Source organism: Leucopleurus acutus (genome assembly GCF_964270905.1).
Source record: "Leucopleurus acutus genome assembly, chromosome: 12".
Lineage (NCBI taxonomy): Eukaryota > Metazoa > Chordata > Mammalia > Artiodactyla > Delphinidae > Leucopleurus > Leucopleurus acutus.
In genome coordinates this window covers 65,792,324-65,819,549 of record NC_139154.1, presented here as the reverse complement: position 1 = coordinate 65,819,549, position 27,226 = coordinate 65,792,324, and the positions used below count along the sequence as shown (strand labels likewise).

The 27,226-nt window shown below is 39.6% G+C and overlaps 2 protein-coding genes across 2 annotated transcripts in view; both read left to right on the top strand.

Annotated features, from left to right (window-relative positions):
- The first annotated feature begins 1,310 nt into the window (after positions 1-1,310).
- On the top strand, positions 1,311-15,108 carry CALM2 (calmodulin 2). The gene is made up of 6 exons (XM_082852344.1): positions 1,311-1,389; positions 7,264-7,294; positions 12,797-12,940; positions 13,027-13,133; positions 13,552-13,687; positions 14,452-15,108. Exons 1-6 carry the CDS (start codon positions 1,387-1,389, stop codon positions 14,478-14,480), a joined length of 450 nt encoding a protein of 149 aa, XP_082708470.1. The 5' UTR covers positions 1,311-1,386; the 3' UTR covers positions 14,481-15,108.
- A 4,084-nt stretch (positions 15,109-19,192) lies between these two features.
- Positions 19,193-27,226, top strand: part of STPG4 (sperm-tail PG-rich repeat containing 4) — a gene marked incomplete at its 5' end in the record, with an annotated part of 42,884 nt that continues 34,850 nt past the window's right edge. Inside the window, 4 exons of the mRNA XM_082852412.1 lie at positions 19,193-19,213; positions 19,399-19,533; positions 21,043-21,099; positions 22,240-22,497. Of these exons, the coding sequence (XP_082708538.1) occupies positions 19,193-19,213; positions 19,399-19,533; positions 21,043-21,099; positions 22,240-22,497 (471 nt within the window). The remainder of the gene's footprint in view (positions 19,214-19,398; positions 19,534-21,042; positions 21,100-22,239; positions 22,498-27,226) is intronic.

The following is a 27,226-nucleotide window of genomic DNA, read 5'->3' as shown; positions in this document are numbered from 1 at the left end:
TCATATGGTAATTCTATTTTTAATTTTTTAAGGAACTACCATACTATTTTCCACAGTGGCTGTACCATTTTACATTCTCATCAACAGTGCACAAGGGTGCCAGTTCCAAAGAGCTAACGTTTATGTGGCTTTAGAAATGTTCTATTAAATCTGAGAGGTTAGCGACCCAAAGGGGCAAATTCATTATGAAATTCATTGTGACCATATGTATTATGGCTTTATTATAATAATCACTTGTTGGGTGCCTACCCTGTGCCACGTACTTTAACATTTTACCCGAACGCCAGTCTCTATATGATTCTAATTCTTACAATAATCTTTCAATATAGGTATTATAAAACCTCCATTTCACAAATGAGGCTAAAGATTAAACGGCTCATCCAAGGTCATACATCTAAGAAAGTGGCCCACGATACTCATAACCAGGTCTCACTCCAAGCCAGACCCCTATTATTCCACATCAAGTGGCTTTTGGGAGTGACTAATCCCACAGAATCCGGGATACTGCGCTTTTTCAGTGATTTTTTTTTTTCCCCCGGTAAATTACCCCAGACAAACGCGGCGAAAGGGAAGTATAAACGGAAGACCCTTTCAGATTAGTCAGCTGAGCAGGTGCGTTCGCCCTTACTCAGATATTCGGGTTTCGTGAGGGAGTAAAATGGTAAGCGTGCGGCCGCCACGAGGCCAATAACCGAAGCTGAGAAAAAGAGCGCGGGGTAGGGGTTTCACTGGGTCTTTCAGCTTCATTCTTAATCGGCGTTTTCGTAGACCCCTATACCAGGGGCGGGAAAGTGTGCGTACGACTGTGGAGAGAAAGGATGGGTGGAGGAGGAAGACTCTCCAGCCAAGCGCAAAGCAAGCGACTCCGCCGCCTGGCCCAGTTGCCAAGACAGTGCGGCCAGGGCAGCAACGGCACAAACGGCAGAAACCACACCGCGTCCCGGCGGCGGTGGCTGCGAGCCCCAGTGACGCATTGCAGGTACGAACCAGCCAATCAGAGGCCGGTTCAACGATCGTCGCGTTACGCGTCGCTACCACGATGCTCTTCCGCGCCGCAAAGTAGCGCCTCTCAGGCGAGACTCCACCGGCCCTTCAACGGCTCGCTGGGAAGCGAAACCCACTTACGCCATCCGTTCGCCCCCCTCCCTTTATTTCTTGTATCGTCGACCACACAACTGTGGATAAAGTGGTCTCCAGAGGAGTTGGAGTGGAGGGGGTTGGCCGGGACTCGTTTGTGATGTTCCGTTATCTGGCGTGCGGCGGAGGGATCTGGCGGAGGGAGGTGTTTATGAGGCGCTGGGGGCGGAGGGGGAGAATTAGTCCGTGTGGAGCGAGCGAGCTGAGTGGTTGTGTAGTCGAGTCCCGGAGACCGGTAGCGCTTGCAGCATGGTGAGTGCGTCGCTAAGCTGCCGGCGCTCGGCCTGTGGGGGGAAGAGGCTGAAGCGAGTGGACGAAAGAAAGGGAACTTGCCACCCTCACACCCTCCAGGAATGGTTTTCGCCAGGGGGATGGGCGCACATGAGGCTGGGGGCGCCCGCGGCCGTTGTGTCGCAGGTGCTTCCGCACCCCCCATTCTCCTCAGGGAGGTGTCTCCTAGTGTACTGGGGGCCGGGCGCACCGCCCCCGGCTCTGCGGAGCTCCTCAGGGGCTGGATGAGGATGGAGCCCGGGCGGGGGGCAGGTCGGCCTCCGGGGGAGGCGAGAGTTTCGGAAGGGCGGGGGTGAGCCGGAGCGCAGAAGCTTTGGGTCGGGCATCTCGAAAGGTCGGGCCGGGGCCGGATTCAAAAGCCCAACGGACGGTTGGTGCGGACGCCAGGAAGCGCTTTTGTCCGCGCGCGGCCGCCTTGCGCCGAGGGGGCGGGCGGGAACGCGCGAGGCCGTCAGCCCGCAGCCCCGCGGGTCAGGCCGGGAGGGGGCGAGGGGCGGGTGCGCTCTGTGGGCCGAGCCCGCGCGGCGCGGGGAGCGGCCGGGGGCGGGGCGGGGCGGGCGTGGGGCTGGGGCCGCCGCCCGCCTGGCTACGCTCGCGCCCCAGCTGCTGCGCTGGCACCTGCAGGACTGCGGAGGTCTGGGCGGCCCGCGGCGCTGCGAGGCCGGCCGTTCCGGCGTAGGTTGGGGAGGGCAGCCTCGGCAGGTTCCCATCCCCCTCTGGCGGCGCGAAGGAAGCGGTGAATCCTGATCCTTTTGCTCCTTCTGCGCCTTGAGACCTAATTCCACCTCCCAGGCTGGACATTTAAAATTAAAAAAATTTTTTAAAGTGGTTTTGTCGTTGAAGGAAATGGCTGTATATCTGAAGTCAGGCGCAGCCTCCCGCTATTCATCTCGTTAGGGAAAGCCGGAGGCTTCAGCTAGGGTCTGAAAGGCGTTTCCTGTTCACCTACCGAACGCCAGCTCCGGGGTGACTGTCGTTCTGTTGTGAAAGTCGGTCTTACTCTCCTGTAACAATTGGAAGGATGCTTTTGAGAAGGGCCCCAGTCCTCTTCTTGAGTGCGCACGTGCACGCCGAAATGTTAAAGAACCACTACCACACAGTGTTGCCCCGCTCCAACCCCCTTGAAAATAACTGGTATTTCCGTAGAGAAAGTGCCAGATATCTTAACGTGCAGTTCACTTCATTTGTACAGTAATGGCTGTCAAAGACCGTCGTGAAAGAATGGGAACAGGGAATTTTAAAAAGCATTTTCCTGTCACTAGAGAGCGGAACTCCAGTTCTTTCCTGTTTTTTTTTTTTTTTTAAAAAAAAACAACTAATGAGGGCGGTAATTTGCAATACTTATTTTGTCGTTTTTTCTGCCAAGTGGTTACGGGAGATGGGTGTGTCCAGGAGGCAAAGTGACATCTTAAACAGTTGGGAATCCTTGCCAACTGAAACCTCCACCATGTATGGGTGTGGGGAGAGGAGTTCGCATTTGTTTGATGTACTCATCCATCTTGATATTCTAAATTATTATAAGTTTGAATGTGCTGGTTGAGTTTACTTTTAGGTGAAACAGGGTGTACACTATAGGCATGTAATTAAGATTCAAAATTGTGGGGTAAATTTTTTTTTTATTTTATTTCTCATATGAAAGGTAAGGTTTCTTCCTGATCAGTCTGATAATTGAATCAAGAGCTCAAATGGAGTGTCTTGGTGAGGCATAGAGTTTGTATCTACCCTTCGGGGTCCTTTGCCAAGGGTAGGCTTTTGTAGTTACTGTTCACATCATTGATGTTTGCGGGGGGGTTTCAGTTAAATTGACAGTCATTGTTAACTAATTTGGGAATTGTCCTCAGGTAATTTTATAAGACCTGACGATTTAAAATTAGGACTCTGTAAAGTCAAAGAATGAACATGTATTTGATGTGGAAGTGGAATAAGTTTGCTCACATGGCTCTTGGGTTTACATATAGTTGATGGCATGCTCATTGAAGGGAGATTGATTGCATTAAGAAGACTTGAGGCTGGGGTGATAAGTAAAAGATGTGAAGAGGTAGAAAATTTGGTCACTTCAGTCTAATTAAATATCCCATCGAACAGCAGGAAGATCTGTTTCTACTAGACTGAAGAAATTCACCGAGGCTCTATTAAAATATAGAAAGTTCTAGATTCGGCTAGACTGATCAAATTAGGCCTTTAGTGAAGGTAATTTTTAAGAAGTAATATCTTCTAGCGTTTTCTCTTTGGGGCCAAGATGCCGTATAAGTGCTGTTCTATCAGAATGAAAGGTATCTTAAACTCTACTGAGATTGCTTTTGATATAGATAAAAACAAATACCTTGATTTCTGAAATTGTAGAAAAATTTTTACTTATGAAGCCTTTGTTGTATCTAAGTAGCACTTGGAGTAAACAGGAATCAATGAAGGGTGGAAGTTTGTTTCATTTCAAGCCTATGGACTGATAAACTTACTCCGATATAAATTTTGGATTATTTTTATACCACCTTTCACTAGATATACTCCAAGGGTATCCATACCTACTTTTGAATGCCATTTGGGAAATGTTTAATAGGTATGTAATTTCCTTTAGGTCACACATGTAGTCTAGATTAGTAGTGTTTTTCTCAGTGTTGACAAATCACCTGCATTTCTCCAAAATGCAGATTCTAGTCTAGTAGGTCTGAGGTGGAACCTGAGAGTGTACTGATGCCTGGGAGCTTTCTCTAGAGTTGACAAGAGCAACAGGAAGAATTACATCAATATTTGTATTTGTAGAAACAAAGGAGTAAGAACTAGTCATCTCTCTAGTGAGTTATTTACTGAGACAAACACACATTTTGATGAGCTTGAGTTTTCCCAAAAGTATAGTTCTTCTAGTTCTTCTACCAAGAAAATGACTCTCTCCACAGACAGAAATAATGAACCAAATTTATTTGTATTTCTTGGAAAAGGCTTACAAATTACAGTGCTAGGGAGCTTTGTGTTCTTGCTTTTAGTAGGTTTTAATCTGAATGTTGCTGATACAGGTTATTTTAAAACCTTGAACTCTGGGTTAGTAGTAAATACAAAAAAATTGTCTTTAAGTTTCCTGAAACATTACAAGCAATATCCAGCACTTTCAGGCTGTGTAACTTAGTCTCCTGTTTATTCCTTGAAGCTCATTTGTGATCTTTACTGAGATCGCAGACAGGATGGTGTGGGGCCATTAAAATTTTGACTTTTTGAGCAAAATTGGATAATTTTAAAGTTTTCTTCCTGAGGCCTTCTCAGCTTTCATACAAATGAGTCTTCTCAAAATCTCTTCCCGCACAACTTGTCGAGAGAAAAATCCCTGCTGTTTCTGCACGTAGCAGTCATTCCTTCAGCTTTCACATGTGCTGCAGTGTCTTCCACACCTTTGGTTTAACTAGTCCTAAACTGATGTGTCTTGCCACATCTGTCCGTGGGCTTGCACCTTATGGTTTCAGTTTGTGGAAGTAGATTTTCTCATCTTAAAGTTAACATGGAATGTGGTAAGGTTGCTGTAAAGGGCTTGATAATGCCCCACCTGTCTGCCTTCTGTGTGGAAGTTGACCTAGTCAGGTTGGTGTTTAACATTACATTGTAGGTTCTGTGGTTAATTAATTTATATAAAATAGTTATCACTGAACTCTTTGGGCTAGCCCTTTACATAGCTTCTTACTTACTGTGCACAATAAGCCTGCAAGGTAGGTATTAATATTCTGTGTCACAGGTGAAGTTGACAATGAGAGGTTGAGTAACATGTCCAAGGTCACAGCTATTGAGTGGCAGAGCTGGGATACTAGCCCGGTGATGACTCAAAGCACCATGCTTTTTTCTTGCACCATGCCATGTTGCCCTTCTTTCAAAAATGATAGACGTCCAGCAGAATGGAATGAGACTAGAAGTAAATCATCTATAGCCTCTAACAAAGTAAAAATTAACTCAGTGGATTTACTGGGTTTTAAATCTTATTCCTAGAGAAAACAATCGACTGATTTTATACCAAATACTTGGAGGATTGGGATTTGTAAGGAAAAAAGTAGATAATTTTTATTTTATAAGCTTCTGCATTTGAGCTTAATTATTGGCTCTTCAGTTTTAAGTTACTAGACTATTGGCTTTTTTTCTAAAGCAACGAGTTGAGTTTGCATCAAGGTCAAGTCAAAATTGTTTATCAGGAAAAGAAACTTCTTCTTTTCTGGGTTTCTTCTCAAATGTTCTCATGCTGTCTCCTAGAGAAAAAAATGTGATGCTATCCTGTATTAAGGTTTTATCCTTTCCAGGGGTGTGTTCACTTAAAATGAAGGAAACCAGGCAGTGTTTATTATTTTTCTCATACCAATAAGTGAATGGATTAATCAGAGGACACTTGACTTCCGTAGGTAGGAATATTAGATAGGAGGCTATTTCTTGTCAGTGTCTCTGGATATATGTACCAATAAGCAGTGAAATGTCCAAGGGTGAAGGCCACATGAAGAACAAGGAGGCATGTTATTTTGCAAATATTTTTATTATATTATGGTGTGCTCTGAATTTAAAATTGAAGGTATTGAATATGTCTGACACCTTAGTGTTTAATTCTGACTCTACTAGTTTTGTACTCCCGCTCACTGAAATTTAACCTGAGCCTTTCTCCCCATCTGTAAGATAGGGTATTAATGATATTATTAATACCATTAAGGGTTGTTGTGAAGATTGAACAAAAACAACATATATAGTGGGTTTTAGCAAGTGCCTGAATGTGTTTTTTTTTAAAGTAAAAACAAGTAACGTTTCTCCATTTGCTAAAAACGTCACAAATCTTATGCTCACTTTGGAATTTCAAACATCAAGAGAAAATAAGTAGCTGGACTTAACATGTTGTAAGTAATGTACTTCAAATATTCAGAATCCTGGATTCTCTGCAGTTGCATGGCAGGTGAGGAGGAGTAAAAACTGGTACTTTTCATGTTGCTCCAACCAGGACAGCTTGGATTTTTGTCTTTTTGGTAGTTTTGCTTAGTAATTTTGTTGTTATTGTTGAGATTTGGAAAATCACATATATGTCCAAGTGAAGTATTTAGCCACTTACAGGGGAATTTTAAATGTAGTCCTTGTTCATTATTTTTGATTCAATGGAGATTTCTGGTATTAATGGTTTGTATTTACCTGAGGAGGTGAGCTTAAGTTTAGATATCTTAATTTTGAAAAAGGAAACATTTCTATTGGATCTATCCTTGCTTTAGAAGAATACCAATTCCAATTAAACTTTCTAGTGTGCTAGATTTGCTTTTTAAAAATTTGTGTAAAATTAGACTTTCAAACGTATTCTGAAATATTTTCATATCTTAAACTTGGGGGCGAGTTAGCTTAGCTTTGAAGATAAGATGTGTGCATTTTCTGCCCACCTGTGTTTGGTACTAAGGAGTGTTGAACTAAAGTTTATGGAACAGGGTGAACCTTGAATTTTTTTTTGTTCTTAATATTTATTTATTTATTTATGGCTGGGTTGGGTCTTCGTTGCTGCATGCGGGCATTCTCTAGTTGTGGTGCACACAGGCTACTTTTCATTGCGGTGCACGTGCTTCTCATTGTGGCAGCTTGTTGTGGAGCACGGGCTGTAGGCACGCGGGCTTCAGTAGTTGCAGCACATGGGCTCAATAGTTGTGGCACACGGGCTTAGTTGCTCCGCAGCATGTGGGATCTTCCTGGACCAGTGGTCGAACCCTTGTCCCCTGCATTGGCAGGTGGATTCTTAACCACTGCACTGCCAGGCAAGTCCCACCTTGAATGTTTTTAAACTTATTTCTGTAAGTGTTAAACTACATACTCTCAAGCCACTTAACTATTTCTTTGATCTCTTCGTAGGCTGACCAGCTGACTGAAGAGCAGATTGCAGGTGAGAAATTACTTACTAGATTATACCCATCGGATTTTATTATAAATTGATTCGCTGTTCTCAAAATAAGGTACTTGTATGATAGAATTAACTTTGATATATGTAGTAGATGGTAACAAATGAGTGTAATACAGTAATTGAACCTACTCTGGCAAGTGAGAAAGTAAACTTGACTATGAAAGATGTGTGGGGCTAACTGTAATTAAAGACATGTTTTTAGGTTATGTGGATATACTTTTGAGCCTGGTAGGGGTGGTCTTTGTTTTTCTTAGAGATTATCTTGCTGTAAAACATGAATTCTGGGCAGTTTTTAACACTTCAGCTTCATATCAGTCTCCATAGGAAAAGAGGCCAAATAATAGTTAATAGGTAACTGGAAATGTAAAATCAGAAAATGAATGTTGAATTTACCCTGGTTTAAAGTAGCTAATATTTTAACTTTAGAATTGCATATATGGTCATTCAGGGAATAACCATTTCTCTAGTAAAAGTTAGCATTCTACTTTACAGATGTAGTAAGTTGAATTTTATCTTAAAAAGCAGTGACAGCTGTTGAAATCAGTTTTAAGTTTTGCATCCTTTGATTTGCTATGGAAGTATGTGAAATTGCTACATAAAACTTGATGAGATGTTGTTAATATGCCGAACCATTAGTACTTTTGATTTTATTCTACTACTTTGAGATGGCTAGTTAACATCAAAATGTTGGGGAAACTTAATAAATGGTGTTTTGTTTTTTTGATTGCAGTGTTGAAATGCTTTTCAAACTCTATTCCTTGACTTTGATTTATAGACTTACTAACAAAAGCATCAAGCAGTTTTGACTGCGATAGTTTTCCTGGTAGGCAAGGAATTTCAAGAGCTCAAAATCACTAAAGCTTTTTTTTTTTTTTTTTTTAATGCTAGAATAAACTGAGAAACCCAGTTGGAACTGAGCTATGTAGCCCATTTAAAGTAAGCTCCACCCCTCATACACAAATTTGGTGGAGCCAGAAATCATTAGTGTCCTCAGATACTCATCACAAAATAGTATTTGCTAGGACTGTAAAGTAGAAAGCTATTAGCATTAAGGACCAATTTAAGCAGGTTTTATTTTTATTTCTTACTGTGTGCATTTGACTTAAACTGGGAATTTGCTTTTTAGGGTTGGTAAAGTTGCATGTATAGGGTGTGTTGAAGTAGTCAAGCACAGCTTTGGAAATAATTTCTTTCTTCATATATAAGTGTATTGATGAAATGTAGATTATTCTGGAATAGTTTTCTATATAATGTTTTGAGGAAATGACTTGGGGTATTATTTCCACTCTTAAGTTCTTACCTTCTCTAATACACCTGGCTTTGCCTTTCATTTCTCGGTTGTCCGAGTCAGGTAGTTCTGCATGGCACAGCATGTTCACTTCAGGATAGAAAATGTATTCCTCAAGGTGCCAGTCACATAGTTGATGCTCATTACTCCTCTCCCAAACACACACGCAACTCTTTTAAAAAGTAGTTTGTGTCTGTTAATATAAGAGGCTCAGTCCTCTGGCTGATTGCATTTTTGTAAAGAATACTTGTAGTTCATGGAACATTGTCTTTAAGATAAATTCTGTCTTTTCATTGGTTCCTATCATACAATTAAATTTCTAGTGAGAGTGGTAGGAAAATCTATTTTAGGTTCTTTCCATACCCTGCCTTTTCCTAGGCTTTTAATAAAGCTGTTCTTGGACCCTAGGTTTAGTGAACCTTTAAGGTAGAGGAGCCAAAGCTTTTATGCTGTTAAAATAAAAATCCTGTGAAATTGGGGACCTTTTTATTTTCTCTTGTATCCCCAGTACCTCCCACACAGTAAGGACTGAATAAATATTTCTTTTTTTTTTTTTTTTTGCCATTTACAGTTTTATTAAATTCCCTTAAACTTTGAATAAATATTTCTTTGAATAGATAAATTTTCAAAGAGGTGTGCCACACATATATGTTCTAGAACAGTACCTACCCTATTCCTAAGAATTATTCTGCCTCCTCCCAAAGTCCCCTCTCAATATCTACCTTTGAGGTGAAGGCAAAAAATATTTTTAATCTGGTAAATTGTAATTGCTGGTAACCAGTTAATATCTTAGAGTCTTAGCTCTACTTGTGCTAACAAGTTTCATACATATAATGCAAGGTTGAATATACTAAGGTACTTTTTCAGTTGGCTTTATCTTCACCTGATAATCATTACTACTTCAGATTTGAAATTCCTCTAACAAATAACTTAGTCTAGAAAAAAGTATGCTTATTGTTTAGGTGAAGTTTCTAGAGTTGTTTACGTTACCTTGGTCTTAAAGAGCAATCCAGAACAGTCTAGTGTGACATCACTAACAAGTTAGTTTTGTTGATGGCTCTGCCATGATGTCATTAGTTGTTGGTATTTAATATTTAAAGGAAAAATGTAAAATAATTTTTTTCTTTAAAGAAATTTATGCCTAAACCATTAAACTTTTAAAGTTCAGTGTAGGGATAAAACTTATTTGATAAAAAACTAATCTTACTCAACAATAAAGGTTTGGTACATGGCCTTTAAAGGATTAATAAGTTCAGAATTTTTATAAATAAATAGAAATTGATAAACAGGCATTTGATTTTTCTTGTGATTGTTTCATGATGACCTGTTTTAATAGAATTATAAGTTTATGTAAAAAATATTTAGAAAGGTATCCTGGGGTTGCTAATGAACAAATAAAACAAGTAATAGTATGATTTCTGAAAGTTTCAACTTGGGCATAACTAGAATGGATTTGGGGAGGTTCCATCAATTATGTTGAAGATAGCTGTTCTGTGACATTCAGGACCTGTTTTCTTACCGTGAATTGAGGTTTTGACTCCTAGGTTTATATTCAACTCATTCCTGGGAAATAACTGTTTAGAATGATATGCTTCTGTACATTAAGATTAAACTGTTCTGAAGCACAGGTGGAGAGCTATAAAAGCAGGTGAAATAAAATTGTACTTTCCAGTTTATTCTTATTTTAAGTTTTTGCAGGTGTTTCTGCCTCTTTAGTGTAAAAATACAAATAGAGATTTGGAATAAACCTTGACCTTCAAAGTATTTTTATTCGTTCCTTTTTGTATGCATGAAGTAAACACTAGTTACAGCATAGAAATGGTTTTATTTTCTGCTTTTCACTTATTCCAGCAAATATTTTAAGAGTTATTAGATGTTTAAACTTCTTGAAATTTAGAACACACATACATAAACTTATAGCATGCATCTTTCAGAATTTGTCCTTTAAGTTAAATCACGTAGTAAAATGATTATGGCTAGTTATACCGGGAACTTTTGTACATGATGGTGGTGTTACACGATAACTGTATTATAGCAGAGAATGTAATGTAAATAAATATAAATCTCTAAGTACTTTAATTTTCTTGGAGCCTAAGTTATTAGGTGATAGATGCTACTGTGTTCCGAACCTAATAGTTTATATATTTCTAGACAGTATTTGTACATCCTGTTTTTTTAAAAAACCTGAGTGTAAAATGGAAATGTTCTCATCAAATTCTGCTATTTGTAGGACTCTGATTTATTTTTGTCATTGGGTTGGTCTAGGTTAGTACTGCATATTTTCATAAGATCAGTCAGTAGTTTGGTACTAAGCTTCTGATATCAGGTGAGTTCCTCTGAAGACAAGTAATATTTAAATGGAGTGGAATGTTTAGCACTCAGTAGTAGTAAGTGGCACTTAATACTTACTGAGTGTAGCGAACTATAACTAGTCAGTGATACCTGGTCTAAAGCTAAGCAATTAAAAGAATCAAAGCAGAAGAAAATAATGTGATAATCTAAAAAGGTAATAGGACTCAGGTAGTTGTGTGGGTAATTTTAAATAAAGAATCCATTTGGAGGCTATTGTGATAGTCCAGATAAAAGATGATAGGGTCGTTAGCCAAAATGTTGGATGTAGAGATGAGCAAAAAATCAGGCAGTATTTAAATAGCAGAATTCAGCAGGCCTTGACAGGTTTCAGGGAAAAAGAATTAAGGTGGCTTTTGTTTGCATTCCTAGGGTTGCTGAGGAGTATAGAATTGATTTTCATTAAGTCTTCCTTGAGGTCAGCCAGGGAAGATGTCCTGTAGAAGTGAGAAATAAAAATATTATGTTGAGAGTGATGAGTGGACTAAAGATGTGAAGTCTTCATTATTAGTGGGCATAGATGAAATGGCCAAGGAGAGAAAAAAGGATAAGACAATTGGTCACGTCTATATGTAAGAGACAAATAGGAGCAAGACCCTTTGGCAGTAGGAGGTAGAAGGTAAATTACTGTTGTGAAAGCCAAGAGAAGTTTGAGAGTTTACCAGTGTAGCTGTGGATGCTGCAGGAAAATGAGACCATCTTTTTCTCGACATTTATTAAGTACTTATTTGCCAGGCATAGTTCTAAGTGCTTTACCTATCCTAATTCTTAAATTTAGGAAGTAGGTACAATTATCCCCACTTAACACACATGAGAAAGCTGAGGCAGAAAATTTGCCCAAGGTTATTTATATTACTAGTAAGTAGCAGAGCTGGAATTTTTTAGCCCAGGCAGTTGAATTCCAAAGTCCGCTTTTAGCTTCTGTGCTGTATGCTTTTGTGTTTGCTTGCTGACTGGGCCTAATATCTTTGCTAGCTTTGTTAACTAGCTCACTTATATGCCCTTGCACTACCAAATTAAATCTCTGCTTTAGTTTCTCTATGTTCAGGTATTCTGGACTGTTGCTCCAGTAGCTTTCCATGTAATCTAGTGGTGAATTGAAAGCAACATAATTTTTCAAGAAGATATAAAAGATTTTAGGCAATAATATATCTCACTCTATTATAAGCTTGGGATTTTATATTCTGAAGAAAGGTCTAAATTTTGTTTTCAGTGATACAGCACTTAGTTAAAACTGGCCATTCATATCTTGATCATCCCATTGTTAACATCATTATAGATTATTTGGTCCCTTCTATCTTCGAGAAAAGGAAGCTGGCCTATTGCAGGTTGTTCTGAAATTTAAATTTTTTTCTTTTTCATTTAGTAGGTGATTAAATAGACTTAATTTAAACTTTGGGGATTACTGTAAGTAGTACAGTTGCTATATAGAAGTATGTATTTAGTAACAGTAGTTTTCCTTTTCTATTCTGAGTGTAGGTTAGATCTGTAATTTTGAATTGTGTTCCACAGAGCAGCTTCAACAGAAAATAGAGAAGCCAGTCATCTGGGGCTTTGAGTGTTTTCCTCTTTCAACAATAGTTTGACTCTTATCTGGACTACATTTTGAAGTTCCCTGTAAGATTTTAGATGAAAAAACTCTCAGATCAATACATGAGCATATGATTAGCTAAAAATGTTTGAAATATCACAAGGTTTCCTCACCTAATCCTTCAGGAATCAAAATCCCATTTCAGGTCCTATCTCTATATATGTTTGCTTTGACGGTTGATGAATACATTTCATTTAGGAGGTTACTTTTTTATTGTTAACCTGTACATTTGGATTGTGGTCTCTCTTTCAAACAGAATTCAAAGAAGCTTTTTCACTATTTGACAAGGATGGTGATGGAACTATAACAACAAAGGAGTTGGGAACTGTAATGAGGTCTCTTGGGCAGAATCCCACAGAAGCAGAGTTACAGGACATGATTAATGAGGTGGATGCTGATGGTAAGTCTTTTTAGTTTCAGGGTTTGGGAAGGGGGAGTTGGCATTTAAGTTCTGTTGTAATGTTTCAACTAAACAAACCATTTCAGGTAACGGCACAATTGACTTCCCGGAATTTCTGACAATGATGGCAAGAAAAATGAAAGACACAGACAGTGAAGAAGAAATTAGAGAAGCATTCCGTGTGTTTGATAAGGTAAGTATCCAAAGACTGGATTTGTTCAATTTTAATTTGAGGATAAAAAGATATCAGGACCTCTTGATCTGTGAAGACTTGTTTTTCTGATGATTTACCAACATATTTTAATATCAAGCAAAAGCTTTTTAAGAATTCAGTGTAGATGGAGGTTTCCTAATAACATATATATTGCATTAGTTTTGTGGTGAAAGAGGCCTCACTTGACTTTGGAACCAAGAAATTGTGATTTCAATATAGAATATCCTGCTTGACTCTCAGTGACATTTAATATATAGGTCAGCTATTTGTAAACTCTCTTTAGTTTGTATAGATTACTAAAGTATATTTTGCTCCCTAATGTGAAGTTTAATAAACTTCTATTCCAACTCATTACATCTGTAATTTTGCTTAGACATTTTACTACATTTTTTTGTAGGATGGTAATGGCTATATTAGTGCAGCAGAGCTCCGCCATGTGATGACAAACCTTGGAGAGAAGTTAACAGATGAAGAGGTTGATGAAATGATCAGGGAAGCAGATATCGATGGTGATGGTCAAGTAAACTATGAAGGTAAGTCTTTCACTGTCACTGCCGTATTCTGTGTTTTGACTTTAAGGTAGAGGTTCTTGTTAGGTATCTGATAGGTCAAAATTAGTGACATTCCCCCCACCACCAGAACTGGAGATGCTAAAACAGTTACTGATATTTACCAACCTTTTGCTATTCAGAGTGTTGTGCACAGATTAGGCAACATCATTGTCACCTGAGAGCTTTTTAGAACTATTTATTATCAGATCCTGTCCCTTTACTTAGAATCTACATTTTAATAAGATTCCTGGGTGATTTCATAATGCACATTAAAGTTTGAGAAGCACTACACTCCAAATTATGATAAAACAATTTTTGTTAACAATTGTGGAACAGTGTGAAAAGCTTCTTCAAACTTATTTCAAGATCCTGAAAGTTAAGGTGACTTTTTCATTGGATTTTCCTTCCCTCTAATTAGCTTTAAGTCTAAAATTATACATGCTTCAGTTCAGAAGTATCATATGTGATACTGAACTAAGAGCAAGAATGCTTTTTATTTGTAATAGCTTATCTAAAGCATTAATTTGGTTTATTCATTAATAATCATAAATAATTTTGGTTTATGAAGGTCCAGCCTTGGCAGTAAACTAGCTTTCTTCTGTACTTCATGATAATTTTGAGGAAAGAAAGGGGAATGGAGACTGCTTAGTGATTGAGTAAATGTGATTGGTTTTGTCAGACTTTTGCCATTGACTCAACATTTCTGTGTACTTCTGACTCAACATTTTTGTGTACTTCTTTTTCAGAGTTTGTACAAATGATGACAGCAAAGTGAAGACATTGTACAGAATGTGTTAAATTTCTTGTACAAAATTGTTTATTTGCCTTTTCTTTGTTTGTAACTTATCTGTAAAAGGTTTCCCCCCTGTTGTCAAAAAAAATATGCATGTATAGTAATTAGGACTTCATTCCTCCATGTTTTCTTCCCTTATCTTACTGTCATTGTCCTGAAACCTTATTTTAGAAAAATTGATCAAGTAACATGTTGCATGTGGCTTACTCTGGATATATCTAATAAGCCCTTCTGCACATCTAAACTTAGATGGAGTTGGTCAAATGAGGGAACATCTGGGTTATGCCTTTTTTTTTTTTAAGTAGTTTTCTTTAGGAACTGTCAGCATGTTGTTGTTGAAGTGTGGAGTTGTAACTCTGCGTGGACTATGGACAGTCAACAATATGTACTTAAAAGTTGCACTATTGCAAAACGGGTGTTTTATCCAGGTACTCGTACACTATTTTTTTGTACTGCTGGTCCTGTACCAGAAACATTTTCTTTTATTGTTACTTGCTTTTTAAACTTTGTTTTAGCCACTTAAAGAAAATCTGCTTAATGGCACAATTTGCCTCAAATCCATTCCAAGTTGTATATTTGTTTTCCAATAAAAAAATTACAATTTACCCAACTGTTGCTCTGAATCTGAGTCATTTACTTAACTTGAGGTTAAATAATTTTGAGAATCAAGTGGGGAGGTGGTTTCTACTTGGTATAATTTAAGTTTAGATAAGTAATTTTTTTGACTACTTAAGACTGTTTGGTTTTTAAATTATACTTCCTTCAAAAGGTTTAAGTGAAAGATTAAGAAACGTTTTGTAAGTGTACCTAGCAAGGGGACTGGCATAAGGTAGGTGTTCAGTGTTGCTGCCTACCTTTTTAATATATTTTTCAACTTTGGCATTTGTTTATCCATATAGACTTCAGCCATGCAGTGATCTTTTTAAATGTTTGTGTTTAAAAACACAAAAAATCCAAATGGGGGGTGGGTCATTATGTTTTGCCTCTATTTTTTAATGTTTTACTCAGTGCTTTTTAATTCTACTACCAGAAAACAAAGGAGAATTTTCAGTTGTGCCTGCCTGTCTGCAACATACTTTTACAAAGAAGGTATCTTTAGTAGTGGATTGACAGTAACTAAACCTTGTTTTAGTATTTGCTTGCTTCTAAACTATTGCTTTCTCTATAAACTACTCAAAAGGTGGTTATCAGGGTTTCTGTTTTTCTACCTTTTAAATACTTAAGGAAAGATTGCATAGCAAAGCAGAGCCAAGATTAAAACATTTAAGTATAATTGTTACTTGATTATTACAGCCACAAGGTTTTTAATTTCCCAGGGGCGCAATTTGTTTACTGTGCATCTTTGACTATTTTAATATCACTGTTATTAGTTCTACAGGAAAATGGAAAACTGGATGGTCAGTGAAGGAAAAGAGTTAAGTATGTTTTAGGTAGGATGAGGGAAGTTAACAGGAATTGATAGGCAGGCAGTACTAATTAGGAAGAGCTTCATTAGATAAGAGTTTAGTCAAAGGTGGGAGAAGATTCATGTGTCTAGCTCTTGAGGCACAGTAATCTCCAGAATATTAAACATGGGCTTTGGAGTTTCATTGCAACAGTATTCAGATCATTGCACTCACTGTATAACTTTGAAGAGATCAGTATTACCTGAGCCTTGGTTATCTTACCTGTAAAATGGGTGTGATTTACCCAGCTGGTTTCTAACTTTGTTTTTATAATAATGTTAGGTAAAGCACTTAGCATAGTTCCTGGTATTTGCATTAAGTGTTCAATCTATGCTGTTAAATCAGTTATGATCCTTGTAAAATGAGGGAATTGGGCAAAGTTAATATTGGTGCTTTTCCAGTTCCAATAGTTTGAAGTAAAGTTGTTGATAACAAGGTGGAAGGGGAAAACACGTCTTTGGGGTACTTTGTGTATCATGTTACTGATTTTATATTCTTGTAATCTTCATGAAAATCACACAGTAAGCATTACATAATCTTAAATCAGGACTATAATTTTAAAACCTTATCTTCAAATCTTACCCGTATTACCTGTTTCATATAAGCATCATGGTAATTGATGATTCTTTTCCCAAATACTGTCTGTAGTATGTTTGCTTTCAGATGATTCTAACCTAAACTATCACTGTTGCAGTTAAAAGTGATCCTGGAATATGTAGAATATGAAGTATTTTACCTAGAATTTTTATTAAAAATCTGATGCATAGCAGAGGCACTGTTGATCTCTACGAAGTATAGTCTCGTATTGCAAAGAGAAATGGTTCCTCCCTTTAAAACTACTGTAATGATAACCTGAAAATAAATCTTAAACTTTTCTCAGTGATACTATGCAAGACAGTGTTTTCTTAAGGGGACATTTTGTTTATTCTGCATACTTAGTCTGCTTTATTGGTGAAGTCCTTGAAATCATTTACCCATGCTGTTTCTATTTTTGCGATACCCAAAACTATTTTCTCATCTAGGTGTTTCCTTATATTTCACACTGTGCATGGGTTTCTGGACTTCTCTGTACCTTTCATCATATTCAGTCTCTAGGGTACCAGTCCCTAGTCTGCTGAGCCAGTTTTACAGGCTGAGCCAAAATAAGAAAATGAAATGAGGCACAGTGCCGGACTGGCTTAATCAGTTTTGTGAAAGTTCTGTTTTTTTACTTGTCTCTTGGTCTTACTTTTTCAGTTTTTGATTTCAAACCTGGTGCCTGGCTCCTCCCCTCCCATTTTTCCTGCTATTTTTAAGGCTGTGTTGAATTCAGAATCCCAGTATTTCGAGAGAAATTTAATGGCGTCCTCCTGTCTCTTGCTACTCAGAAAGTCACCTGCAGAATCACCTGTGAGAACTTGTTAGCGATGCGGAGGGTTAGGCCCTGCCCTAGAATCTCAATCAGAATCTTTATTTTAACATTATTTCCTGGTATCTGTATGCACATTAGTTTTTGAAAACCACTACTGTAGTCCATCCTCTGGTTTTATTTATAAAAGGAAAACTTAACAAATACTCAATTCTTCCTGCGTTCAAAGGGCTGAGAATTAAGACAAAAACCTGTGTTCTGGATATGTTTAAAATTAGGGGAGACATGATTTGTCACAGTGAGTCCTGCAGTAAAGAGAGGAACAGGGTCCTTTGGGGTACGAGGGATTAGGCCTAGGAGGACTTTTCAGAGGAGCTGACCCTTGAGGTTTGCCAGGCCATTGAAGAAGAGAATAGCATTTCAAGCAGAAGGGCTAGCATATGGGGAGACAATAGAAGTGTGAAGATGGCATGTTTGGGATTTGCAAGTATACATCAGATCATGAGGTTCTAATGAGGTGAGACTGGATTGTAAATTTGTAAATTTTGCTTTTGTCCTAAAGGCAGTGATTATATGTTTTGAATGCATTGTGCCAGATGTGGTTCCAGACATTTCACTCAAGTTAATCACCCCATGTAGGTACCAATATATTATCACCTCCTTATAGACAAAGAATCACAATAAATCAGCAAATGCAGCCAGGGAGAGGAATAATCAATACAATGATGACAAATAGAGGTCAAGTTTGCTAAAAGCCTGAAAAATCCCCATTGGATTTGGCAACTAGATAACTGGCTAGCTTAGTTACTAAATGCAATTTTAACTGAAAGGTGCCTGCACGTGTCAGATTAAGATGGCTTTAGGAAAGTATGGGGGTGGGGGTGAGGAAAGTATTGAATCCACATTACTCTTGAAAGTTTGTGAACGGAAGCAGAAACTTCGTGGTGTAGTGGACAGTGGGGCACTGGAGTCAGACCTGGATTTGAACTCTGGCTCTGCCACTTCTGTGTGATGCAGAGTAAGCTATGCTAAACTGTCCAAGGAAGCTTGTTTCCTTGTTCATAAATGGGATTAACACCTACTTCACAGGGTCGTTTTGAGGATTAAATATGTGTGAAATATCTGGAACACAGCAGATACTCCATAAAATAGAACTGTTAAGCTTAAGGGGACGTTTGTTTTTAAAGATGGTAATGTTTATAGGTTGAGAAGCTACAGCCAGGAGAGGTTGAAAATGAAGAGGGTCTATACGGATGGTAGAAGGTAATCCGTGGTTTTACAGCCTGTTGTGTCTAGTACTCACTCCACTTCTCAAAAGTGACACCCCCAGAATTTCCATCTGGAGGAGTTTAGAAACAATCTTAGGAAGTGGGTGCTATCCAAGGAGGGAAAGTGGCGGAGGGGTGGAGGTGGTGGTGGGATGAATTGGGAGATTGGGATTGACACGTATACACTAATATGTATAAAGTAACTAATAAGAACCTGCTGTATAAAAAAATAAAATTCAAAAAATAAAGTGGGTGCTGAGGTTGATTTTTTCCTTAAATCTATGCGTATCAAGCCTGAGGTGATTTGGGAAAGGGCTGATGGAGATCCTGGGGCGCTTTAGCCTTTGCAGGCCTCGCTTGGCGCAGAAACTTGTTGCCGAGGGCTCTCTGGCGACTCCCGCGCTCTTTAGGTTTCCTTACCACGCATGTGCCTGACGGTCTCGACCCATTTCCTCTGCGTGAGGCTTGCTGCGGGCCCTCCAAGCGTGTGCCCGCCTCCCTTCCCCCGCATCCGGAGACGAACCTGGCGGGTGCCCTGCGCACGCTCAGGAACCGGCGGACTGAGGCGCCTCCTGGCAACCGGACGCCAGCCTCGGCCTAGGGAGCGAGGCGGCAGCAATGGACCAGCCAATCATGGCCATCGCCTCTGCCGCAGTAAGGGAAGAAGGGAGGCGGGGCGGCCTCGGTACCGCCTTCCTTCCCTGCCCTCCCACCTCCGCAACAAAGTTCCCCTCACCGAGCTCCGCCCCAAGTCCCACCTCTCTCTAATCCCGGGCTCTGGCGCCACGCCGCTTCTCCCTACCTTCACGTCGGCGCCTGCGGTCCTTTCTTCCCGATAGGTATTTGAGTGCCACTTCGTTTGCTCTCCTTTTCCCTCGCTCTCCCTTATCCTTCACATTCGCCCTTTGTTTTCTGTGTTGTTCCCCCCCACCCCTTACCTGCTGCTAATTGCACTGGACAACTGTTTTAATAGGGTAATTAGATTTCTTTCATTTTCCCCTCTGCCGAGAGAATGCGTTTGTCCTTCGTTAGTCTATTGGACACGTTTTTGCCCTGCTTCCTACTTTAGTGTTTATAAAATATTTGAAAGTATCTTTGTTTAGTTTTTAAATAAATTTGGGCAAGGGATGTCTAGCCCGTCTTGTGTAAAGTGATTCACCCCTGAAGTGAATTGGAAGTGGGAGATAGGGGAAGTTGAGATCACCTGTCTTGGGCAAAACAAAACGGCAGCTGCCCATTACCTTCCTTTAGATGTATCATGTTTACTTCTCCCTTCTTCCCACCTCATTTCCTTGGTCCTAGGTAGAGGTGGAGACCTGTCTCGACCTGCCTGAAAAAGTTTGATTTCTGTGACTATATATGTGCAACAGAGAAGATTCAACATAAATCTAATAAAGGGAATGTAGAGGAAGAAATTCAGACTTAGCAGTGCGTATGAAACAATGCTTTTTTAGAGAAATGCCTATATTTCACAGTAAAACTAAAACCCAAGGGTACTTGTAAGTGGCTATAAGTTGCTAGACAGGAATAATCAATTTTATCTGTTGACTGATTAGATTGTTTATTATTTTTAATGCCTTGTTGCTTGAGATAATCTATATTTCATAGTAATAACAAAAGTATTCTAAATGAAAGTAGAACTCAATATTTTAATGATTTTTACCTACTGCAAATAGCACAAAAGGAAAAAACTAAACAACCGTGTTCTGTTGACAGTGAAGCTGAAACAAATATGGGATAATGAGTGGGTGTAACTGTGGAAGACAAGAGCGTCCTTGGAAACTGAAGAATATCAAAATAATCTGCTTCTTAACTTGACAGATGAGGTGTTAAAAATAAAAGCTGCCACTTACTGAGCCCTGGTTGTGGGTACAGGTTTTACAATGCCTTATTTTCATGCCAGGCCTGGTGCCTTTTTTTGTATTCCTAAGAGGAAGCTGAGGTTCATGAGGGTTAACTTACCTAGTGCTCCTAGCCAGTGGCCGAGCTGGAGTTCAAGCCCAAGTCATAGCATATGTAAATCCAGGAAATGGCAGTGTTCAACATTTGCCATATCGCCAGGAATTTGTATCCCAATATGCCATTAATTGGATGACTATACATTTTTACCTTGAGCTCCCTGAGCCATAAATCTTAATAACAATTATACTAACACACTTTTGGGTTCATACAACTCTTTTCTTCCTAAGAGCACCAAATTTTGTCACCTCTAATTATTCTCATGACACCTCTGTGAGATGGGGATGTTTATTACTCTAATTTACCCAAAGGGAATTTAGTTGTTTAAAAAGCAATTAAGATCATAAAATAGTAATTTAAGGAAATATTACAGGCAAAATTTATCATTATGTAGCTTTTACTTTAATTCAGGCTGACCAGTTTGGTACTGGTATCCATTTCTTCAAGTACATGTTTTATAAGTGATATTTAACTTCCAGGGATCACTTCTAAAATGAATAAGCACATTTTATGTTTATTAATAGAAACCAAGCCAGAAGTCATCTTTTGAAAGAGAAGGATGGTGGAGAATAACATTAAGAGTATGTATATTTTCATCCTTTCCTATTCAAAGTATTCTCATTCTTATTAGTATTATAATCAGTCTAACCTGATTAAGTCACTAATACTTAATTTTAAGAAAACAATGGTTGTTCAAATCTACATGGGCCTTATTTCATATTTATAATTTTAGTATCAGCATATGACTGAGAAACTAACTTTAAATTTTGAATGCAGTAAAAGCTTGGAAGTAAAAACTCTAGGAATCCAGGTGTTTTACAGGATATCTTGATAAAGTCAACCTAGTTTATGACCTTGGTGAGATTACACAAGGAAGAAAAAGCATGCATTCTGGGAATGTGTTTGATTTTGGTTGTTATCTTACTTAGATAAAAAGTAAGAGTCTATGATAACTTTTGTTAACATGATCAGTGTATGAAAACAAGACGGTAATATACAAAAGAAAGATGACTGGAAGATCTGCCTCTCAAGATACATTGTTTCTATATGGCAGAAATATTTTCTGTTCACACCTTTCTATAACAGAGGGGCCTCAGGAGCTAAAGCCTCCTTGGAATTGAACTAATTTTAATGGTAGAACTGAGCTGAGTGCTCAGTGGGAAGATGGCCACAAAAGCAGCAGCAACTAAACTGTCAGGTCTGGCCATTCCGCCATACTGTGGCTGTGATTTGAAAGTACCAAACCTCTTATGGGACTAATTAGGCCATGTGTTCTGCCAATTCATCCTCAGTCTCGTGTTATTATCCTTTAGCTTCCCACTTGAGGGCTAGAAAGAAACACGTGGTATCTACTAAGAAGAAGTAGGATAACTTCTGTTTAGTCACGAAGCTTATCCTGAGGGGTCTCATGAGAGGCCTGACATTTACAGTCAAATTGAATCTCAAGTTTAAGTATCTCTGAAGCTGCTTTTTAAAAAGTTAAAACTTCAGCTATGGCCGTAACCCATTTGCTATAATCTAGCAATTGTCTCAGAAAGGAAATCACCGTGATTGTCTTGAAATATTGTTCTGGCGGGAGTGTTGACTCTATTTGATAGAATCTTATTAAACTGTAAAACAAAGAGAAATGCTACTTAGGAGTGACCTTTGCAAGAATGATGCTTTAAGAGATGTTAACCAGTTTACACACTGACTTTAAAAATGATGTCAATTCTCCACAGAACACTCCTAATCCTGGCACTTACCACTTGAAAACTTTTATTGAAGAATCTCTATCAAATCCAGTGATAGCAACATACAGTTTTAAAAATGAAGGAAGGAAAAAACCACCTCTTCTGCAAAGAAACGATCTGGTACTAAATGACCTTCCCCAGTACATGCCTCCTGACTCCTTGGACTTGTTAAAGAAGCACGTGGCCACCTACTCGTTTAAAGACAAACCACGGTCAAACCCCAGCACGCTGGTTTACAGAGATCAGGTAAAGCACTACTAGCAGCTGGCTTTGTATGGGAAAGCTACCAAGAGGCCCTGAGGAAAATATTCTCTATACTTAGAGTGTATCTTCCCCAGGAGAAACTGAAAACCTGTAGAATGCCTTATTTCATCCAGAAATCAAACAAAGGGCTGTCTCATTTGCAAATATATCCAGCAAGGTGTATCCCTGTGAGACCTCCTCAACCTAAAGTGAGTGCATGGGGAAATTTTTTTTCCCTCGCTGGCAACTGTTGGCAGGATTCCTCTGACATGGGGTCTTATCTGTGATGGGCCCATGCTTCTGGTCTCTTCAAGCATTGATATGGTATGCCCTCTTCTTTTAAAGAGAAAACTTTGCCGTTCAGTCAGTAGTCCTCTTATTAGAGCGTGAGTATAACTATACACCATAGGGAAGCTTTTGCAAGAATTTCTTGTAGAAATGAGCACCCTGGTACCAGGAGGGTCAGGGTGTACTCTCAGCTCCACCAGTTCATGCATCACATTGAGAATACAGAGAACTGCTTGCTTATAGCCCTGGGCTAGACTCTTCTGAGGGAAGATGTTCCTGACTTGGAAATATTTAAATAACAACACAAGAGCCCATAGATCAAGTACTGAGATAAATAGTGTAAGAGGAAATGCCAGGGGGTGGGATTGAAAGTCTGGAAGGCTCCCTGGATTGAGTAGGACTCAAGCTGGACCTTGGATAACATATGACATTCGTGTGACTCTTAACGGTTTGCTGTGAGCTTCCACATATATTCTCCTAGTAGTTCGTCACAGGCATTCTGTGACGAGATAAGCAAAACGGATGTTAATCCCCATTTTGCAGATGAGAAAACTGCGGTGAATAGAGATGAAGTAACTGGTTCTGAGGCACATAGCTAGTAAAGAGCGGAGGCAGTACTTTTAACGGAGAGCTTCTGAGCCCCAATTTGGTGCTTTTCCCAGTCTACCTTGCGCCTCTGGCCTTGAATGAGGGGCAGGGTTTCAGGGGGTGGAATCCAAGGGAGGCGTTTCACGGGAGGGGCAGAGCACTGTCTGGGGCCTGCCCAAGGGCCAGAGTTGGGACTTGGACTTTGTTATTTGGGACTTTGGGCCTTAATATCTCCCATTTATAAAGGAGCTAATAATAGTATCAGTCTTCACCACCTTATCAGAATAATATGGTGATAACCTGAGAAGATGCATTGCCACAGGAGGTTGAATTAAACGGAAGGGGTATGGTTAGTAGGGTGGACAAGGAATCTTCAGCAGGATGAGCACATGTATCCAACCGTGAACCCTTCCTGCAGCTTTGCAAATTATAGCTTTGAGACAGGACAGGATGATAAACGTTCATGGGATAAATCTTATCCCGTTCAGTTCAGTGGCTGAATACAAACACTAAATCAGACTTTTATGACTTGGTGTCAGGTAAGCAGGCAACGTGTGAAATTGTTCTGGCCACCTCCAATACAAAATCATTCTTCGTTAGCCTCCCTCGCCATTTACTTCTCTTCTGCTTCCTCTCTTCTGGCTTTTAGAGGTTTCTAAGGGTAGGCCCAGGCCCACTGCTGAAAGGAGAAAACATAGATGGTTGGTATTAGGCAAAATTTAAAGCTTTAAAAGACCAAAAGAGTGTGGCTTACCCAGAGGGATGGATAAAAACCTTCTGAAAACATACTTTTCCTGTTTCTTTCCTTTCTTTCTCCTCTCTCTCCCTACCTCCCACAAAGGCTTGAGCTCCAGAAACTGGAAGAATTAAATGTTTTCCTAATTTTCTGTTTCAAAGGCATATAATAATATATTCACGAGAGAAGAGCTATTCAGATGTAACCCTGTTTAGTGACCAATAAAATTCATAATTCTGGTAAAGCAACTATACTCCAATAAAAATTAATTAAAAAAATAAAAGAAATCCCTGCCTACCCTAAGGCTGTACACATATTCTCCTTTGCTTTCTTCTAGAAACTTTATAGTTCTATCTTTTGCATCTAGGCATATGATCCTGCTTGCATTAAAGTGTATGAAGTGAAGGAGGAGAAAAAAAATCATAATTCTGTTTTTTTAATAGCAGAACTCAGTAAAATAATAATTGGAATTTGAGGTAGATACAGTATACATTATTATTTATTAAGATAGAACAGCATTCTCAAGCGTCATGATTTTTAATAGAATATTCACATTATACCTTGTTAGTGCTGTCCTTCATTTGTAAGAAAGTTTTTACTATTTTTAACACCTTTATTCTGAAGCATGTAACTCAAGAGGAGAATCTATATCAAAGAATCATATGTGCATAGATATATTTATATTCACATTTGAATGTGCATGTGTGCATACTCATCTATATCTGGCTCTTTCCAAAGAGTATTTGATATAGACCTACAACTTTTACAGTAATTTTTTTCTTATTAGAGAAATAATGTTTTTAGTTTAGAATATATGTACAGAACTGGGACTGTTCTCTCCATTATATAATTTTATGACCTGCTTTTTCCCAGTGTTGCAGTCATCCCAGTAACCCCTGTGTTACTCCACCTTATTTCTGGATGATTTTAGCTCCCTTTGCACCGTCACTCTTTTCCACTACTCCTGTCATAATTTCAGTACACGCGTAGATGATGATTTTCCAACAATCTGGCTTCTCAGTTCCTTGAACTCTCCTGCACTTCAGCCCTCGCTCCTTAAATTTTTTTCAACATCAATCATTTCTACCCTCCTTAATTTCAGTTGCATGCATCCCACTCTGATCACTGTCCCCTGATCTTCTGCCTTACCCACTCTAGTATCCCAACCTCAACAATTTTTCTGTTCTCACCCAGTCTACAATCCATTGATCTCACTGTTGCCCAAAAAATGAGTTTGCCTCCTGGTGGGTGTCGAACCAAAAGATACAACTAAGCCAAAGAGAGGGAGGAGGAAGGATTTATTACTTGCAGCGAGTTAGGAGAAAACAGGTATCTTTCCCAAAGCAGTGTCTCCCCAACAGCAAAATTGGGGAAGTCTAAAGCTAAAGGTACATGCATATTCATGAGGGGGCTTGAGCAGAGGAGAATTCAGCGTAGGATCAGGGCAAAGGTCGACAGAGTCCAAGCTTTAGTTGATTGAAGTCAGGAGGGTCAGCATCATCCTTCTATTCTCCACCTGGGTGGAGGCCTTAGTTCCTGCAGAACTCAAGGACGCGTTCCACCTGGGTGGAGGCCTTAGTTCCTGCAGAACTCAAGGACGCGTATCCAGTTGTTACGTATATCCCTTGAGGAGGAGCTGAGACTCTGTTTTATTGCTGACCTATTGTTCCTTGACTGTTTTTCCTTTGTTCCTTCACTCCCTCACTTCCCTTAAGATCATTAATTACCGAGGCCAGGCTTAGATCACAAAATGGCTTAGGCCAAAAATGGCTTCTCTTATGTCAGGAAAGCCATGCCTCGTTCTCTTTCTCTGGGGACTCTCTACCCTATCTGCTTATACTACCACCTTTCATTGCCTCTCAACTTTCAGTGCTTTCCTTCCTTTCAAAGCTTAAGTTAATCATTAGAGTTATTCCCTGCACACGCCCTCAATTCCCTGGCCCCTGATGGCTCATCTTACTTGTTTGGCAAAGCCACAACCCTGGTCAAATCTCTCTTCGAACTTTGAACCTGCATCTGTGTAACCAAATGACTAGTCTCATTTTAAATTCTTCACCTCCTGTGGGCCCAGAATGGACTTCCCTAGTCTGTTTACTCTCCCATTCTCCAGGGTAGCTTTCTCTCACATCTCCCCTCTTTCCAAAACCCTGACACCTCCTCCTCAATCCTCATTCTTGTTTTCCTCTTCTCAGCCTTTTGGCCGGTTCAGCCCCTCTTCCCTGCCCTCTTCCTGTTGGAACGCCAGGCACACAACACCTCTTCCCTATCTACACTCACTCTCCGCTGATCTGATTCAGTCTCAAGGCTTTGAACACCAGTTATTTGTTTATAATTTCCGAATGTATATCTCCTGCCCAGCCTTCTCTGTTGAACTCCAGACTTGTATATCCAACTGCCTTTTTGACTTCTCCATTTTATGTCGAAATTTAGGGTTTCTCACCCTTGGCACTACTGACTCTTGGGTCAGGATAATTCTCTGTGGTAGGAGGCGGTTCTGTGCTTTGTAGGATGTTTAGCAGCATTTCAGGATAATTAGATGCCAATTAGCAATCCCCCCCTCCCCGTTGTAACAACTGAAACTGTCTCCAGACATTGTCCAAGTGTCCCCTGAAGAAGGGGGGAACCAAAAACCAAAAAAACACTCCTGATTGAGAACCTCCGGGTTCAGGCTTTGTGATAGTCGGTGTGATCTCTGAGTGGCTGTTTTCAGGGCCAACAGGTTGATGGTGGATAGGCTTCATTTGTGACCTCATCTCTTGTGTCACCCCTCACTCTCATCCTGCCCCACTGGCCTCATCCTGGCTGCTTCTTGAATTTGCTACTCCCACTCTGACCTCAGGGTCTTTGCACTGGATGTTCCTTCATATGCTCTTAGCCCAGACATCTGCATGGCTTATCCCCTCTCCTTCAAGTCTTTGTTCAAGTGTCACCTTCTCAATGAGCCTCATTTAAATTGGCCACCTGACACTTCTGACCTTCCTACCCTGCTCTTTCATGGTTTCCATAGCACCTAGAGCCCTCAGTATACTATATAATTCATTTGCACTTTGCATTTATTATTTGTTGTCTGCCTCCTTCCGTGAGAGTGAAGCTTCATGAGGACATGAATACTTACCCACT